General features: G+C 37.7%; 1 protein-coding gene across 5 annotated transcripts in view; it reads right to left on the reverse strand.

Annotated features, from left to right (window-relative positions):
• Positions 1 to 19,231, reverse strand: part of LOC143669186 (cytidine monophosphate-N-acetylneuraminic acid hydroxylase) — an 84,856-nt gene that overhangs the window by 49,964 nt on the left and 15,661 nt on the right. For 2 of the 5 annotated variants that reach the window (XM_077143801.1, XM_077143798.1), the window contains exons 1-3: positions 7,540 to 7,635; positions 6,780 to 6,983; positions 4,863 to 4,954 (exon numbers count right to left, since the gene is read on the reverse strand). In XM_077143801.1, coding sequence (XP_076999916.1) covers positions 4,863 to 4,954; positions 6,780 to 6,983; positions 7,540 to 7,559 — 316 coding nt within the window. In that variant the 5' untranslated portion in view covers positions 7,560 to 7,635. Of the gene's footprint in view, positions 1 to 4,862; positions 4,955 to 6,779; positions 6,984 to 7,169; positions 7,517 to 7,539; positions 7,740 to 19,231 lie in introns of those variants that run through there. The other 3 variants (XM_077143802.1, XM_077143800.1, XM_077143799.1) reach the window with 3 other exon arrangements.

The raw sequence follows: 19,231 nt of genomic DNA on the forward strand, positions 1-19,231 counted from the left end.
AATGATCTAAGAAGTGATTATGGTGATGGATATACTACTGTGTGATGATATTATGAGCCATTGATTGTACACCATAATGGAATGTTTGTATGTTAAGAATGTTCATGTTTGTATGTTGTTTTGATTTGATAATACAAAATAAATTTTAAACAAAAAACAAAAAACTTTACTATCAGAGAATCCCCTGATGATTAGGGACACCCAAATCAATAGGCCAAGCCCTTGATCTTGAGGTTTACTCTTGTGAAGCTTATGTAGATAGCAGAGAAGCTTAGCCTACCTATAGGTATGCCTAAGAGTTACTTCTGGAAGACCTCTTTTGTTGCTCAGATATGGCCCCACTCTCTCTAAGCCAAACTCTGTAAGTGAAATCATTGCCCCAACCCCCCCAATCCCCCCTACTCCCCCTCTTCTGCCATATAGGATATGACATTCAGGGGTGAAAGTCTCCCTGGTGGTGTGGGAGATGACTTCCAGGGCTGAATCTGGCCCTGGCACTGTGGGATCAACAATGCCTTCCTGACCAAAAGGAGGGAAAGAAGTGTAACTAATAAAGTATCAATGGCTGAGAGAGTTCAAAGAGAGTCAAGAGGCTACTCTGGAGGTCAGTCTTCTGCAAGCTTCAGTTAAACATTGCTATCTATCATAACTTGCCAAACCCCAATCAAAACCATTCCAGCCAATTCTAAAGAACACTTAGGGCAATATATAAGATTCTTCAAAGGTTTCATGCACTAGGGTAACTTTCCAGAAACCTACAACCTCCAGATGGGTCCCTGGACTAGATAAGTTCTAAAGCCTAGAGGGCCCAGCCTTTCCAGAACATCAACTAGTTCCATGTACCTACCCATATTATTGGCAGCCTCTTCCAACATGAAAAAGTTAGAATAGCCATAGCCCAAATACCCCTAAAGAGTGGGATAGAAAGATCAAAGATGATGGTGGAGTTATACAGAGAAGGTAGGGTTTAACATATGAATATGATTGGTAAATCATTAAATTGATTTTTTTTTTGGGGGGGGTGGCATGGGCAGGCACCAGGAATTGAACCCGGGTTTCCAGCATGGCAGGCGAGAACTCTGCCACTGTGCCACCACTGCCCGCCCTAAACTGGTATTTCTTTTAATCTCCAGAACAGCTAGAAGTAAAAACCTAAACTTGTGTAACCCATACCAAACACTGAAATCTGTTCTACAACTAATGGTTGTGCTGAACTTTGAAATTTATTGCTTTTTTGTATATTGATATTTTTCATAAAAAAAGTCAACTGTGATGATAAAAAAAAAATTTTATTCCTCCTAGTCTCCTATGTTCTAGAGCAGCTAGAAGGAAAAATCTGAGATGATGGCATGGTAGCCCATGACAAACTCGGATCTGTCCTGTAACTACTTGTTGAAGAGTACTTTGAAAACTACTGCTATTTTCTTTCTTTGTTTTATATATATGTTATATTATACTATTTTAAAAAGCTAAAAAAAAAAATCACTTGGAGTTGGTCTCACCAAGGCATTATGGTGAGAGTGGCCCTAATATTCTATACCACATACCTTACTCAGGATAATTTGAGTCTGAAAGAAACACAAAGGTGGTATAAACAAAGCCCACAGTCTGGAGGGACAGTCCAGGAAGCCCTCATTTCAGTACCTTTACCACTGCTGAAGGCTATGAGCCACTGGAAAGGCTGCCCCTAGATGGCCCATGTTATGCATATATATTTTTTCCTAATAGGATATTGCTGCATATAATTTTACAACTGGTTTTTCTTTTTCTTTATATATAGGGAATATTCTCTTTTATCATTATAGTCTCTTCCGTAGTATCATTTAGGGATATACCAGAATTATTTCCAATATTTAAGTTGTTTCCATTTTTCCTCTTTTATAAATAGTATTACTGTAAACATTCTAATACATCTTTTTCACAGTGATTATTTCCTTAGTATATGGCCTTTAATGTGGAATTGAGGAGTCAAAAGATAGACACTTTTTACATATGATAAGAAGCCATTGGAGGGTTTTTGGTGAAAAATGAATATGATATGAACTGATTTGGATTTTTTAAAGATCAGACTGGGTACTGTAAGCAGAATGGACTACAGAAAGCCTGCACATAAGAAGCAGAGAGGCCAGTCTTTGAGTACTTAGATGGAGGCAGTGAAGATGGAGAGATATGAATGGATTCAGAATGCATTTTGGCATAAATGTAACAGGATTTATTAATGGTTTGGATGTGGGGGGTTAAGGAAGGAGAAGACTCAAGGATGATTCCCAGGTTTGGGGCTTTTTCCATTGAGTGGATGTGGTGATGTGGTGCTATTTTCTGATATGGGGAAGGCTGGAAGAGGGACAAATTTTAAGATGAAGTGCGAGTCGGCATTAAGAGTTCTGTTTTAGCTGTATGCTTGCAATTATTGTTTGAAATCCTCTTTGCTATCTTGAGTAGGGCAGCTGGATATCAGAGTGTGGAATTTGGAGATGAGATCAAAGCTGAAGGTAAAATTTTAGAGTCATCTTAGTGAAGATGGGGTTTAAAGCTGTGGGATTGGATTTAATCACTTAGGGAAAGAGCATAGATAGCTTAGGATCAAGTCCAAGGGCATTCCAACTTTCAGGAGTCAAGCAAAGGACACTGAGAAGAAGCAGTTAGTGTGATAGGAATAAAAATTAGGACAGTGGTAGACAGAACACTGGTCCCCAAAGATGTCCATATCCTAATCCCAGAATCTGTGGCTATGTTAGGTTATATGGCAAAGGGGGATTAAGTTTGTAGATGAAATTAAGGTTGCTTGTCAAGTTACTTTAAAATAAAGAGATGATCCTGGATTATTGAGGTTGGCCTACAGGTCTTTAAAAGTAGAAGAAGGACATAGCAGAAAGTCAGAAGGAGATTTGACTATGGAAGCATTGCACAGAAAGATACAATGTTGCTGGCTTTGAAGATGGGGAAAGGAATGTAGTGGCCGCCAGAGGCTGGAAAAGGCAGGAAAACACATTCTCCCTGAGGCCTCCAGAAGGAATGCAACCCTGGTGGCACCTTGATTTTAGCCAGTGAGACCTGTATTGGACTTCTGATCCATAAAACTGTAACATAATACATTTACATTGTGTTAAGCTGCTAAATTTGTGGTAATTTGTAATGGTAGCAAATGGGGAATTAAAACAGAGAGCATGGCTTCCCAGAAGCCAGAAGAAAAAGAACTTCAGGAAGAAAAGAGTGGACCACTATGCTGTATGCTGGTAAGAGTCTGAGTAAGATGACAATGGAAAAGTAACTGAATTTAGTACCGTGGAGATCACTGATGATCTTGACAAAAGATGTTGTAGTGGAGAGGAATTCTACTAGAGGGACGGAGAGAAAATGGGAGGTGAAGGAACAGAGACATGGGTATAGAAAACTGCTTCAAGAAGTAGAGAAATGGTACTATAACTTAAGGGATATTTCGGATCTAGTCAGGGCTTTATGAACATTACAGCATTTGTGTGTGTGTGTGTGTGTGTGTGTTTGTGAGTGTACAGATAGTAGGCAAGGGCAAAATTGATGACACAAGAAAGAGGGATAGTTGCTCAAATGAAGTCCTTGAGTAAGTGCAAGGAAATGGGATTAAGTGCATGGGGGGGCAGGGCTGGCCTTGGGACCAGGGACAGTTCATCTCTTGCAACAGGAGGGAAGGAAGACTGTATAGGCACACAGCCAGGTGGGTGAGAATTGTGGTGGTATGAAAATGACTGCCCATTCCTGAATCCCCATTGCCGCATTGTAAGATCACGATGAGGGTAGAATGAAATAATCTACATAGAATATCTATTACCATGCCTGGCACACGCTTAATAAAGTATTGAATTTGGTCTTAATTCTTACACTAGTATTCAAGGCCCTCTTTGCAAGGTACCTTTGCAGTCTTATAGTATGTTACTTGGAGACACATGCCATATACTCCAGCTCACCAAACTACGCACTGGGCCCAGAACATGGTCAAGTTGCCCAAACTGTTTCCCCTATCTGAAATGCCGTTTTCCACCTGTTGAAATCCTGCCCCGCTTTCAAGACCCAAAACAAATGCCATCCTTGGCATGAAGACGTCGGTGATCCTTCAAATCTATTTTTATTATTGCTTTTGTTTGTCAGTTTTAAAGACTGTCACAATAGACGTCTTCTACTGATAGAATACTATTTTAATAAATTAGAACACAGACAAGTTTGTCCCCATGACCAAACCCTTCTTACTTCTATTTCTTCAGGCTTTTTTGAGTAGGCAGGAGTAAGGAGTAAAAGTGGAGCCAGCATACCGAGAGTCAGATGTAAACTCTAGCCTCTTTTCTATGCTAGACAGAGCTATTAGTAAATAATATTATTTCCCTAAGACTTTACTTCCCAACCCAAACTGCAAAGTTTCATTATAAATGTTGACAGGATCATTCACATGAACATATTTATCTTGTGTGTCTTCACAGATAAAACACAGAACCATTGTTCTGTGGGGCACTGTATGTATCTTACGAAACCCTTCATATCATACTTGATCTTAGATGTTCACCAAATTGTCTTAGCCAGCACTATTTAGCTGTAATCACACGTAAGTGAAGGACTCTATCTTATCCATGTCTGCATTTCTTAATAACTCTCAGCACAATGTTTACATATGGTAAGATCTCAATAAATGTTTGCCAAATGAGTGAATGAATGAATGGAAAACTCTTTTTGAGAAATTATTTATAATTTTCAGTGTTAATTATTTTAAAAGACATTATGAGCACAGCTTGAAAACACAGTATATCCAAAGCTTCAAGTAAGGTGGAAAAAGTTAGGAAGGACCCTAATAACAATATTAGCAGAATGCACTTATCAATATTGATGATATTTACCCAGCTCATCTTGACAGAAGCTTCCTGGAGGATTGATATACATCATGGTACTCACATCTAACTTCCAGTTGTGCTTTGTGCATTTAACAGACCTGTATGAAAAATTGTACTTAAGTTTATGGAATGATAGAAGTAAAAATTAGTCTTGATTAGACTTATTATTTTGTGATGAATCTAAATTGGTTGCTTGAATACAAAATGCATGAAAGGAAAACTCAATAGCTAATACTCAAAAATCCATCTGAATAAGTTGAAACAGATCACTTACCACCAAGTCTTTGGAATATGGATAAGAAGGCCAGTCTGTGGTAAAACAACGCTAGGTTAAAATGAGTAAGCGAGAACCAAGAACAATCTGAGTTCCTATAAGTAACCTATCTGCACCTAAGCTACAAAGAAGATTGTGGCATCATCATAATCAAAGTAACATTTTTTGGATGCTGACCTCATGCAAGGCATTCTTTTAGGTACGTTATGTGTTTGAAATCATTTAATCCTCTCAACAAGTCTACTAAGTAGGTAATAGTATCATCCCCATTTTATAGATGAAAAGACTGAGACCTAGAAAGGTTAAGAAACTTGCCCAAGTTTACTGAGCTGGTAAGTGGTAGTCAGGTTTCTACACCAGGCAGTCTAAGACAGGAGGTCATACTCCAGTGACTAAGCTTTATACCCTCTGTAAGTGGCTGGCTCAGGGGATACTTCTTTCTTTCTAAAGAAGAAAACCAGAGTCTCAAAATTGCAATATTTAGAAGAGAAAACCTGAACATCTTTGGGTGGGGGCAGAAGTTTACCAGTTATGCTCCCATGTCAAAGGCTTCCCTGACTTGAATCCATTGAGAGGATGGAAGGGAATCAAGATAAGGTTTCCAGCAAATTACCTAGAGATTCTCTTAGGGTCGTCAGCTAAAGGTGCATCCCATACAATATTTGGGACATATACACCCACATCATCATTTATCTGAAATTCAAATTTAGTTGGGTGTCCTGTATTTTATTTTCTAAACCTGGCAACCCTATCTGAGGTGTCAAGGAAGCTACAGGTGTCATAGTGGCCAACATTTAAAAATTGAATTATATGTGGAGCTTAGCCCTCAAATTAACTATCTAGATATATGCAAATCTATATGCAGAGTGAGAATGTTCTAGGCTTTTCTAGTGTGACAACAGGGGACTCTTGAACTATTACCCAGCTCCCTCTGAGTAAACTAATACTAAACTGCCCAAAAATCACATGAGAAAATTGGGACATGTAATTGACACCACAGTGGAAGAAAAAAAATCCTAACACCTAAAGCAAACAATCCCATTCTGGCATTGTTTCTGCACTCAGCAGCACTGGGGGAGGAGATTTATGGGCAGGTGTTATCTGTTGACAAAAGGACACAGGGGGAGGGGAGATACCAGCACTAACTCATAAAAAAAATGATAGGAAGAGTCACTGCTTAAAGCAGAAACAGTTGGGGATCTGCCATTTTTGTTTTTTAACCACAACTAGCCTGCCAGTCAAATACCATCTGCTCCCTGCCAGGGTCTGGAGAAGTGTCTCTCTTCCCCCACACACACTTTTGAGAAGGGGGAAAGGAAACTGAGAAAAGGCTTGGGTCCTTGCTCACAAACCCCAATAAATTCCTACCCTCCCCACGCACCTGCAAACACTCCCTCACAGACAGAAGTACCTGGAAGTTTTATTGTTTATCAAGCTAGGCCTTAATTTGAAGTAAGAAAGAAGGGAAAATTAAGTAAATGTCATGAAACTTAAGATCAGAAAGATAGCCTAAATGTACAATTGTGAAAACTGCCAGGGGAAGAACATTCATTGATTAGCTTCATTTAAATTTTCTGAACGAGCTCATTTCCTGCCAAGTCCCAGTTGCAAGAAGGGTCACCAGTGAGAAAGCAAAGAATTCTTGGTACCTTCCTTCGAAATCTTCTATATCCTTTATGAACAGGCCTCCTTGGTGTTTGCACATGTTCTTGCATGCTCTCAGGTGGCTCTTGTTCTTGTATAAGATATAGTCTTTGCCAGTGCTCTTATTACGAAAGAAATTGGTTCCTTCCTTGAGATTGGCAACTTCAACAGGTGACAGACACAACAGGATCTCGGTTGTTTGTTCAGTGCTATTAAAGGCAGATATTTTGAAAGGAAAGATTAATAATGTTAGGTTTCAAGAGATATTCATTCCGGTACTTTTTTTAAGCCTCTCCCTCCAAGGACCCAGGCATGGTGATAACTGATGGCTCCCTTTCTCCCTTACCTTATTGAGGGTCCCACTTTCCTTGAGTACTAATGGCCCTCTCACTTACCTGCCCATGGTCTTCTCACCCCTCTCCCAGGGTATTTCCAAAGCACAGTGGTTGCTTTTTCAGCTTTTGTGGCTCCTCAGCTCTACCAAAGTGGTATCTGCTCAGAGAGAGGATGTGTGCCCCAGCTCTGACGATTTTGGTTGATGTTTGTTTCCTCCTCCTACCACATCTTTTTTAGAAACTCATCACTACATTCAGTTTTAAGACCCCACTATGCTCTCTCAGACCTCCTTGCCTTTGCACCTGGGTCCCTGCCGGAAACACGGTTCTTTTTTCACCTGACACCATAAACCCCTAAGAACAAAATATAACTCAATCAACCCCTTCCTGGGTTAAGCGTTTCTAGCTACCCCTCCCCACCAGTCCTCACCTCCAGTAGAGTCTATCCATTCTCAATATGCACTCCTACTCTACAGAAAATTACAACATAGTATGAGGAAGACTGCCCTGTTTCCTTACTTACATGTGGGCAGTTTTTTAAAGCAGCCTGTGGCTTTCTTCTCTGATTCTCTCTCCCCACTGCAGACTGCCTGTTGCAAGATATCTTTATTAGCTAACTGCTTAAGGAAGTACCCCTCCCACTGCACTAAATTTGAGTAACTTTAAAAAGCTCCAGCAGCAAATGAAGCATGTGATCTGTCATATTTTCACAGGGAAACTACAGATGTTATCATTTCTTAAACCCTAATTTCTAAACAGCTGTCTCTATGATGAAACTGAATCCTAATGGAAAATAAATTTTGCCATATCCAAATTCTTTTTTATATGGCTATGGTATAATATAAGGGTGATTTTTTTTTTTTTTTTACGTTTTATTACAAACCAAAAGTGGTTACAATTCTCCTCATAGTTTTAACTTAAAATGTATTGAGTCCAACCTGCTTGTGACATTTCACTTTCATTTTTAGAAGTACTGCAAGTTTCTTAAACAGGAAAGAAAATTAATTGAAAAAAAATCATAACTGCAGTAGTAAATAAGAAAGAAGCTACTTCCTGTTTTAACCAATAAAGACATAGCTCTATAATAAGACTCATTTCCTGAAAGAAGATTATCATTTTTGTCCTATGTTCCTGGTATTTCTGTTCACAATAGACTTGAAATATTTCCAAAAGTACATTTACAAGGTATTTGACAGGAATGTTTTATAAGCCTCATACAGTTTTTAGCTTTGTGTTTATGAGTACATAAGATATGACCCCAACCCCAACTAAGCACTGAGATAATTCCTGGAATTTAGTTTAAAATGTAAAAGGGAAACTTTGTAAATATTTTATTTTATGTGACTGAGTCACGTAGCAAAAGTTCTGTGTTAGGATACAAACCATTCCACATATCATATAAAGGAGGATGAACTAACTATAACTATGGGGCTGAACTAACTACAGCTCTTTTTTTCCTGCTCTGTGCAAAGTCATATTGGAGACTCAGGCCAAGGAAAAATGTGTGTCCCTATGTATATGTCCTTTGTTTATTTTTTTACTTGTTAATTTTTCTCAAAAGTAGATTTCTAAAAATAATAATGTGTTTGCTTCCATTCAAACAAGGAAAATAAAATTATAATAATCCTAGTTTAAATAAGGTGATGATTTTTAATAAAACAACATTTCAATTTTTCAAATCACCTGACAGAAAAAGGGCAAATATTAAATGATCTCACTGATATGAAATAATTAGAATAAGCAAATTCGTAGAGTCATAAACTAGAATGTAGGTCTCAGGGGCCTGAATGGGGGTAGGGATGCTTAAATTGTACAGAGTTCTTTTTGTGTTGATGGAAAAGTTTTGTAGTGGATGGTAGTGATGATAGCACAATATTGTGGATGTAATTAACAGCTCTGAATTATATATTTGAATGTGGCTAAAAGGGGAAATTTTAGATTGTATATATGTTACTAGAATAAAATTAAAAAAAAACCAGAACTGTTCAAAACAGTGAATCAAATTATAAACAACAGATTATAGTTAACAAAACAGTTATAAAAATGTTCTTTAATGAATTGTAATAAATGTACTACACTAATGCAATGTGTTAATAATAGGGTGGTACATGGGTACTCTGTATTCTTTGCATGTTTTTTCTGAAAACTTACAACTTCTCTAATTAAAAAATTAACCATTCCCGGAAAAATATGCCCTGGACCTTTTATCCGTACCTTTCCCACAGACAGCACAGCACAATAAGCCTCTGCCCATTTGCTCAGCCCATCTGCCATGTTCTTTGTCTATATGCAAACAGATGCTTGAAGTTTTGTTTTGTTTTAAGTTGTTGTTGAGGAACAAAACAAGGAACATTTATTGCAGAAAGTGTGCTTTCTCTTAGCAGATTGTCGGCAAACCTAATGATTATTAGAGATCAGGACCAAATGGGTGGGACTTGTCAGATTGATGCCCTGGCTATTTCCTCCCTGGGTGTTATTGTTTACCTTGTCCTCTTTGATTGTTTTTGTGATTTTCTTTTTAAAATAAAATTAAACCAATGAACTGCTAAAAGAAAATTAACCATTAAAAATACATGAAATGAAGTCATTGCCCTCCCTGCTACGTGGGACATGACATCCAGGGGTGAAAGTCTCTTGGCGACGTGGGAGATGACTCCCAGGGAGTCCAGACCTGGCACCATGGGATCAACAATTACATCCTGACCAAAAGGGGGAAAAGAAGTGTAATTAATAAAGTATCAGTAGCAGAGAGAGTTCAAATAGAGTCGAGAGGCTACTCTGGAGGTTGCGCTCACACAAGCTTCAGGTAGACCTTGCAACCTATCATAACTTGCCAACCCCCAACCGGGACCATTCCAGCCAATCCTAAAGAACACCTAGGGAAATATATAAGATTCCACAAGGGTTTCCAGGCACTCCAGTAACCTCCAACCTCCAGATGGGTCGCTGGTCCAGATACGTCCTGAAACCTAGCCCTGCCTCTCCAGAACATCAGATAGTTCCATCTCCCTACCCCATATTAGTGACAGACCCTTCCAATATAAAAAATTTAGAATTGCCATAGCCCAAACAACCCCAAAGAGAGATATGGAAAGATCAAAGGTGATGGTGGAATTATACACAAAAGATGGGACTTAACAAATGAATATGAATGTTGAATCATTGAATTGATACATCTTTCAGTCTCCAGTATTTTAGAGCAGCTAGACATAAAAACCTAAAATTGTGAAATTGTAACCCATGTCAAAGTCTGAAATATGTTCTAAAACGAATTGTGGTGCTGTGCTTTGAAATTTATAGTTTTTTTGTACATATGTTATTGTTCACAAAAAAAGGAAAAAAAAGGCAATTGTAATGATAAAAAGTATTTAAGCCTTCTAGCCTCTACATTCTAGAGCAGCTATAAGGAAAACTCTGAGAGGATCATATGGTAGCCCATGACAAACTTTGGGATCTGTCCTGTAACCACATGTTGAAGAGTGCTTTGAAAACTATTGCTTTTTTATTTGCTTGCTTTGTATATATATATTATACTATACAACTAAAAAGGTTAAAAAAATACATGAAATGTTAGAATTGGTAGATCTGAGTATTTGGGGGGCAGGATATGTTGGAGTTCTCTATGGGATTTGTATTATTTTTGTATCTTTCCTATAAGTTTGAAGTTATTTCAAAATAAAAAGTTTTAAAAACTCATAAAAACAAACATATAAGGGTGCATATTTACTTTTGCCTCAGGCTTGGCAGCTCAGTGCAGCTCTGTAGCACCATGTATTTATTTAAAATTTGGTATTTTATCATGGAGTTTTTGCATTAATATAGCTTTTTTATTACTGCATTAAAATAATATCTTGATTATTGTGCTTCTTGGCATCCTCTTAAATTTTGCACCCATGGCAAGTGTCTCACTAGCCTCACCCTGATTCCAGCTCTGCTGTTTTCTCTTACTTAGTTATCATCTAAACTAGGAGATAATTATAGGTCAGCTCTGAAAGAAATTCATAGTAACTCTCCTGAATTAATGATTCTTCATTCAGGTCTTCTGGAGATTATTAAGAACCATAACATGTGTCTAATAACTAAATTTAAAATTTTTAATTCACTAGAGAGCACAGGAGAATATAGTAAAAAAAAATTATTGGTTTGTTTGTTTCGAGGGCCTATAGCATAGAGTGATGTTTTGGAAACTTATGTAAATTCAAAAGATAGACATCTAAAAAAAAAATAGAGGGGTAAAAGTCTCTGGAGTAAAGATGGCATTTATGCTCTGATGTCATCACAAGCCCTAAGAATCTCTTCCCAGTGGTCAGGGCTTCTAAGGTCACATCTAAGAGAGAAGAAGTAGTAGGATTGTGAAGTAAGCTTTGGGCCAAAACAAGGAAAGGAACCTAAGTAAAGATGGACCCTCATTAAGTCAGAAATCCAAAGAGTTAAACTCTAAGGAAAAGGGATAAGGTAAAAAAGCTGATAACTCATTCAGAATTGTTGGTCCATAAGTGCATTTTGCTACCTATAATTTCTTAACTAGATTATTTTTGCTTTGTTTTAAAATAAGAAGATGTTCAGTTTATACTGTTCACAAGAATATAAACTCTATAGAGGGCAAAACCTACAGTGCCTGTCATTAACATGGTGAATGAAGAAATGCTGTCACAAGAATAGAATGTGTACTTCATGTTTCAAAGAGGGCAAATTTGCCTATTGTTCCCTGTGATATGCAATGCTGAGTTTGAGAATTACTATGTAGAGAAATCATGAAAAAATACTTACAAATTTCACAGATCATGAAGAAAAAGAATAAATTAACAGCATATAAAAGTATTTAAAAGCAACTTAGGAAATAAAAAGCAACTTAGGAGAGTTTTGTATCAATTAAAGAGAAATAAAAAGTAAATATTAAGCAAAGAAGATATGCAAATGGAAAAGATGCATAAGAAGATTTGCTCAGCATCATTTGTCATTAGGAAATGGCAAATTAAAACAATGGGATTCAACAAACACCTATTAGGATGGCTAAAAATAAGAGATACTACCAAATGATGGGAAGGATTTGGAGCAACAGGAACTCTTTTATTCATTACTAATTTGATGCAAAATTGCACAGCTAAGTGACAACAGGTGAGAGGGCAGAGTAGAAAGCTCCAGGAATCAGTCCCTCTGCTGAAACAACTATGAGCATGCAAGAACTGCCAGAATCAACTATTTCAGAACTCTGCAATTAGTTGAACACTTGCAGCATCCAGGGAAGTGTTTCATGAAGAAAGAGGCTGGTAAAGTTTGGTGAATTTTGACATTTTGTGTAGCAGCTACCATACCCCAAGCTCCAGTCTTGTGGAGGCAGTCATGAGCATATCGGCACATGTTTCTGGTGCAGCTTGCAGGTTCTTGTCCTAAAATATTGGGTTTGTATGTTTTGGTCTGCAGGTTATCCACTGAGGAATAGGCACAAAGGCTAGCTATTGTTCCAGCCCCCTTGGGCTGAAGGATTTAAAGAGAGAGAACACCTTTTCTTTGTTTATTTCCTTTTTTCCCTTCTCTTCTCTTCATTTCTTTTCTTATTAGATCCAGGCATTCAGGGAAATCTCTGTCAGATCACCAACTGACCACAGAAATAACAGCACAGAAGTTTTATTGACTATACGTGACAAGGACTATAATTTTTTCAAAAATATTTTGAAAAAGTCACTATGCAAATGGACAACTGTAGCCCTCAACAAACAACAACAGCTATCCCTGGGGATCAAGGAGAATCTGATTTCCACAGTTACTACATAACAATATTCAAAATGTCCAGTGCTCAAAAAAACTTTACAAATCATGCACAGAAACAAGAAAGTATGACATCCATAGGAAAAAAAATTGAATAGACACTCTGCCTGAGGAAGCCCACACAATGAACACATTAAACAATTTTTTTTAATTAACCATCTTAACTATGCTCAATAGCTGATGAAAATCATAGGCAAAGAACAAAAGGAAAACAGGAGAATGATGTCTGAACAAATAGGGAATATCAATAAAGAGGTTGAAATTATAAGATAGAACCAAATAGAAACTCTGGAGCTGAAAAGTACAATAGCTGAAATTAAAAATCTACTAGAGGGGGGCTGTACCAAGATGGTGGCTCAGCAAGGTGTGGGATTCAGTTTGTCCTCCAGAACAGCTACTAAATAGACAGGAACACTACAGAACAACTGCTGGGGCCATGTCAGTGACCGGACACACAGCATACCCCAGTCAGGATCAGCTGGACCGGCTGTGAGCCCCCCCAGATCTGTGAGTTCCCAAGCCACGGCATCCAGCGCCTCTCCCCCACAGGCTGCTCCCCAAAGGGAAAGGAAAGAGACTTTACCAGTAGCAGTGGCTGAGTGCAACTAAGCTCCAATTGTGGAATTAATGCACAAATTCTGATTACTAAAACTAGGCCCCCAACTCAGCTGAACCTCGAGTCGAAGCAGAGGTTGCTGATTTTTGCCCCAGCACCAAGAGGGCAGGGCTTATAGAAAAAGAAAAGAGAAACAGAGGTGTTTTTTTGATTGGATAGCACATAATACTTGAAAGGGTCTGGGCCCTGAAGGAAAGGAGGGGGCACATAGAAACTGAAGGTACACAAAGCAACATACTAACTTATGCTCTTGATTGACAAACCCAAGACATGGGGTTCCTGCTCTGAGAAGGATTTTTCTCTCTTTTTTTGTGACTGTGTTTCTACAGCTTGACTACCTTTGGATACAGTGGCAGGGCTTCTCAGGCTGCAACTGCACCAGGCATAGGCAGAAACAAGCTTGTTTTAGAGCTTGTCTGAATCCTGTGCCTACCCCAGGAGAGGGGTGGGACCCAGCTAAGGTGGAATCCCTCCCTCAAAGAATTCAGACCCCAGGGTCTGGAAAATTGAAGCAATTAAAGCCAGCCTACAACCTCTCTCTGTCTCCACCAGTAAGGAGAGTCTGCTGAAGTTAAAGTTACCATATCACCTTAGCTGGTGGGACCCACAGTCAGAAAAGTGCCACATACTGGGCAGGACAGGAAAGACACAGAGTCCAGAGACTTCACAGAAAGACTTTCAACCTACTGGGTCACAACCTCAGGGAAAACTGATGCAGGTCACTTTTCCTCCTGACAGGAGGCCAGTTTGGTCTGGGAAAATCTGGCTGGGGTCTATAATACCTAAGTAGACCCTCCTAAGGGTGGGGGGAGGAAGGTACCATACAGGCAGGGCAAGAAACAAGAAAACAAGAACTGAAAATTTCTGCTCTGTTAAACAAAACCTGAGCTAGTGGCCCAGAATATGCTGAACTGAATGTCAAAGAACAGATAGACACCAAAGTCATCCAGCAAAGAAAATCCTAGGTAAAAGAAGTGAAAACAACCTCCAGAATAAAATAATTAAGGTAATTCAATGCCTAGACACCAGTAAAAAATAAAGAATCACACTAGGAAAATTGAAAATATGGCCCAATCAAAGGAACAAACCAATAATTCAAAATGAAATACAAGAGTTGAAACAATTAATTCAGAATGTTCAAACAGACATGGAAAACCTCATCAAAAATCAAATCAATGAATTGAGGGAGGATATAAAGAAGGCAAGGAATGAATAAAAAGAAGAAATTGAAAATCTGAAAATACAAATCATAGAATTTATGGGGATGAAAGGCACAGTAGAAGAGATGAAAAAAAAAACAATGGAAACCTAAAATGTCAGATTTCAAGAGGCAGAAGATAGGATTAGTGAACTGGAGGATGGAACATCTGAAATCCGACAAGAAAAAGAAAATATAGGGAAAAGAATGGAAAATATGAGCAGGGACTCAGGGAATTGAATGACAGCATGAAGCATATGAATATAAGTGCTCTGGGTGTCCCAGAAGGAGAAGAGAAGGGAAAAGGAAGAGAAAATCTAATGGAGGAAATTATCAGTGAAAATTTCCCAACTCTTATGAAAGACTTAAAATTACATATCCAAGAAGTGCAGCATACCCCAAACAGAACAGATCCAAATAGATGTACTCCAAAACACTTACTAATCAGAATGTCAGCTGTCAAAGAGAAAGAGAATCTTGAAAGCAGCAAGAGGAAAGCAATCCATCACATACAAGGAAAGCCCAATAAGACTATGTGCAGATTTCTCAGCAGAAACCATGAAGGCAAGAAGGCAGTGGGATGATATATTTAAATTACTAAAAAAGAAAAACTGCCAACCAAGAATTCTATATCCAGCAAAACTGTCCTTCAAAAATGAGGGAGAAATTAAAACATTTTCAGACAAAAAATCACTGAGAGAATTTGTGACCAAGAGACCGGCTCTGCAAGAAATATTAAAGGGAGTATTAGAGGCAGATATGAAAAGACAAGAGAGAGAGGTGTGGAGAAGAGTGTAGAAATGAAGACTATCAGTAAAGGTAAAGAGAAGAAAAATTAGATATACCATATAAAATTCAAAAGGCAAAATGGTAGAAGAAAGTACTACCCGTGCAGTCATAGCACTAAATGTTAATGGATTAAACTCCCCAATAAAAAGACATAGACTGGCAGAATGGATTAAAAAACAGGACCCATCTACATGCTGTCTACAGGAAACACACCTTAGACACAAGGATAAACAAAGGTTGAAAGCGAAAGGTTGGGAAAAGATATTTCATGCAAATAACAATCAAAAAAGAGCAGGAGTAGCTATACTAATATCCAACAAATTAGACTTCAAATGTAAAACAGTTAAAAGGACATTATGTATTAATAAAAGGGACAATTCAACAAGAAGACATAACAATCATAAATATTTATGCACCAAGCCAGAATGCTCCAAAATACATGAGACAAACACTGAAAAGAGAAAAAGACACATCTGCCATAATAATTGGAGACTTCAGTTCCCACTCTCATCAATGGACAGAACATCTAGACAGAGGATCAATAGAGAAACAGAGAATTTAAATATTACACTAAATGAGCTAGACTTAACAGACATTTATAGGACATTACACCCCACAACAGCAGGATACACCTTTTTCTCAAGTGCTCATGGATCATTCTCAAAGATAGACCATATGGTGGGTCACAAAGCAAGTCTCAATAAATTTTAAAAGATTGAAATCATACAAAACATTTTTCAGATGATAAAGGAATGAAGTTGGAAATCAATAATAGGCAACGCGCCAGATAATTCAGAAATATGTGGGGCTCAACAACACACTCTTAAACAACCAGTGGGTCAAGGAAGAAATTACAAGAGAAATCAGTAAATATCTCGAGGCAAATGAAAATGAAAACACAACATTTCAAAATTTATGGAATTCAGCAAAGGCAGTGCTAAGAGGGAAATTTATTGCCCTAAATGCTTATATCAAAAAAGAAGAAAGGGCAAAAGTTGAGGAATTAATTGTCCACTTAGAAGAACTAGAGAAAGGGCAGCAAATTAACCCCAAAGCAAGCAAAAGGAAAGATAATGAAGATTAGAGCAGAAATAAGTGAAATTTAGAACATGAAAACAATTGAGAAAATCAACAAAACCAGAAGTTGGTTCTATGAGAAAATCAATAAGATTGATGGCCCCTTATTGATGTTGACAAAAAGAAGAAGAGAGAGGATGCATTAAATAAAATCAGAAATGGAAGAGGAGACATAACTACTGACCCCACAGAAATAAAGGAAGTAATGAGAGGATAGTATAAATGACTTTATACTAATAAATTCAACAATGTAGATGATTTGGACAATTTTCTAGGAAGGCATGAACAACCAACATTGACTCAAGAAGAAATAGATGACCTCAACAAACCAATCATAAGTAAAGAAATTGAATCAGTCATTAAGAAGCTCCCCAAAAAGAAAAGTCCAGGACCAGATGGCTTCACATGTGAATTCTGCCAAACATTCCAGAAAGAATTAGTACCAATCCTGCTCAAACTCTTCAAAAAAATTGAAGAAGAGGGAAAGCTACCTAATTCATTCTACGAAGCCAACATGACCCTCATATCAAAGCTAGACAAAGATATTACAGAAAAAGAGAACTACAGGCCAATCTCTCTAATGAATATAGATGCAAAAATCTTCAACAAAATTCTAGCAAATCAAATCCAGCAGCACATTAAAAGGATTATACACCATAACCAGTAGGATCCATCCCAGGTATACAAGGATGTTTCAGCATAAGAAAATCAATTAATATAAGGCACCATATCAACAAATCAAAGCAAAAAAACCACATGATCATCTCGATTGATGCAGAAAAGACATTTAACAAAATTCAACATCCTTTCCTGCTGAAAAAACTTCAAAGGATAGGAATAGAAGGGAACTTCCTCAACATGATAAAGGGAATATATAAAAAACCCACAGCTAACATCATCCTCAATGGGGAAAAACTGAAAACTTTCCCCCTAAGATCAGAAACAAGACAAGGATGTCCACTATCACCACTGTTATTCAACATTGTGTTGGAAGTTCTAGTCAGAGCAATTAGACAAGAAAAAGAAATACAAGGCATCAGAATTGGAAAGGAAGAAGTAAAACTCACTGTTTGCAGATGATATGATACTATATGTCGAAAACCCTGAAAAATCCACAGCAAAACTACTAGAACTAATAAATGAGTACGGCAAAGTGGCAGGTTGCAAGATTAACATTCAAAAATCTGTAGTGTTTCTATACACTAGTAATGAACAATCTGAGGAGAAACTCAAGAAAAAAATTCCATTTACAATTGCAACCAAAAGAATAAAATATTGAGGAATAAATTTAACTAAAGAGACAAAAGACCTATACAAAGAAAACTATAAGAAATTGTTAAAAGAAATCATAGAAGACCTAAATAGATGGAAGGGCATACCGTGTTCATGGATTGGAAGACTAAATATAGTTAAGATGTCAATTCTACCTAAATTGATTTACAGATTCAATGTAATACCAATTAAAATCCCAAAAACTTACTTTTCAGAAATAGAAAAACCAATAGCCAAATTTATCTGAACGGGCAGAGTGCCCCAAATAGCTCAAAGTATCCTGAGAAAGAAAAATGAAGTCGGAGGTCTCACGTTACCTGACTTTAAGGCATATTATGAAGCTACAGTGGTCAAAACAGCATGGCACTGGCATAAAGATAGATATACTGACCAATGGAATCAAATAGAGTGTTCAGATATAGATCCTCTCATCTATGGACAATTGATCTTTGATAAGGCAGTCAAGCCAGCTCACCTGGGACAGAATAGTCTCTTCAATAAATGCTGCCTAGAGAACTGGATATTCATATGCAAAAGAGTGAAACTATATACTAATTAACACTATACAAAAATTAACTCAAATTGGATCAAAGACCTAAACATTAGATCTAAGACCATAAAACTGTTAGAAGAAAATGTAGGGAAATATCTTATAAATCTTATAATAGGAGGTGGTTTCCTAGACCTTACACCCAAAGCACGAGCATTGAAGAAAGAAAGAAAGAAATGGGAACTCCTCAAAATTAAACACTTTTGTGCATCAAAGAACTTCATTAATAAAGTAAAAAGACAGCCTTAACAATGGGAGACAATATTTGGAAACGATATATCAGATAAAGGTCTAGTATCTGGATATACAGATTGTTTAACTCAACAACAAAAAGACAGACAGCCCAATTGCAAAATGGGCAAAATATTTGAACAGACCCGTCTCAGAAGAGGAAATACAAATGGCCAAAAGGCACATGAAAAGATGCTCCACTTCCCTGGCTATTTAGGAAATGCAAATCAAAACCACAATGAGATATCATCTCACACCCACCAGAATGGCCATTATCAACAAAACAGAAAATGACAAGTGCTGGAGAGGATGTGGAGAAAGAGGCATACTTATCCACCATTGGTGGGAATGTCAAATGGTGCAACCACTGTGGAAGGCAGTTTGGTGGTTCCTCAGGAAGCTAAGTATAGAATTGCCATACGACCTGGCAATACAATTGCTAGGTATCTACTCAGAGGACATGAAGGCAAGGACACAAACAGACATTTGCACACCAATGTTTATAGCAGCATTGTTTACAATTGCGAAGAGATGGAAACAGCCAAAATGTCCATCAACAGATGAGTGGCTAAACAAACTGTATATACATATGATGGAATTATTATGCTGCTGTAAGACAG

This window comes from Tamandua tetradactyla, chromosome 25 (assembly GCF_023851605.1).
Source record: "Tamandua tetradactyla isolate mTamTet1 chromosome 25, mTamTet1.pri, whole genome shotgun sequence".
In the NCBI taxonomy this organism is placed as follows: domain Eukaryota; kingdom Metazoa; phylum Chordata; class Mammalia; order Pilosa; family Myrmecophagidae; genus Tamandua; species Tamandua tetradactyla.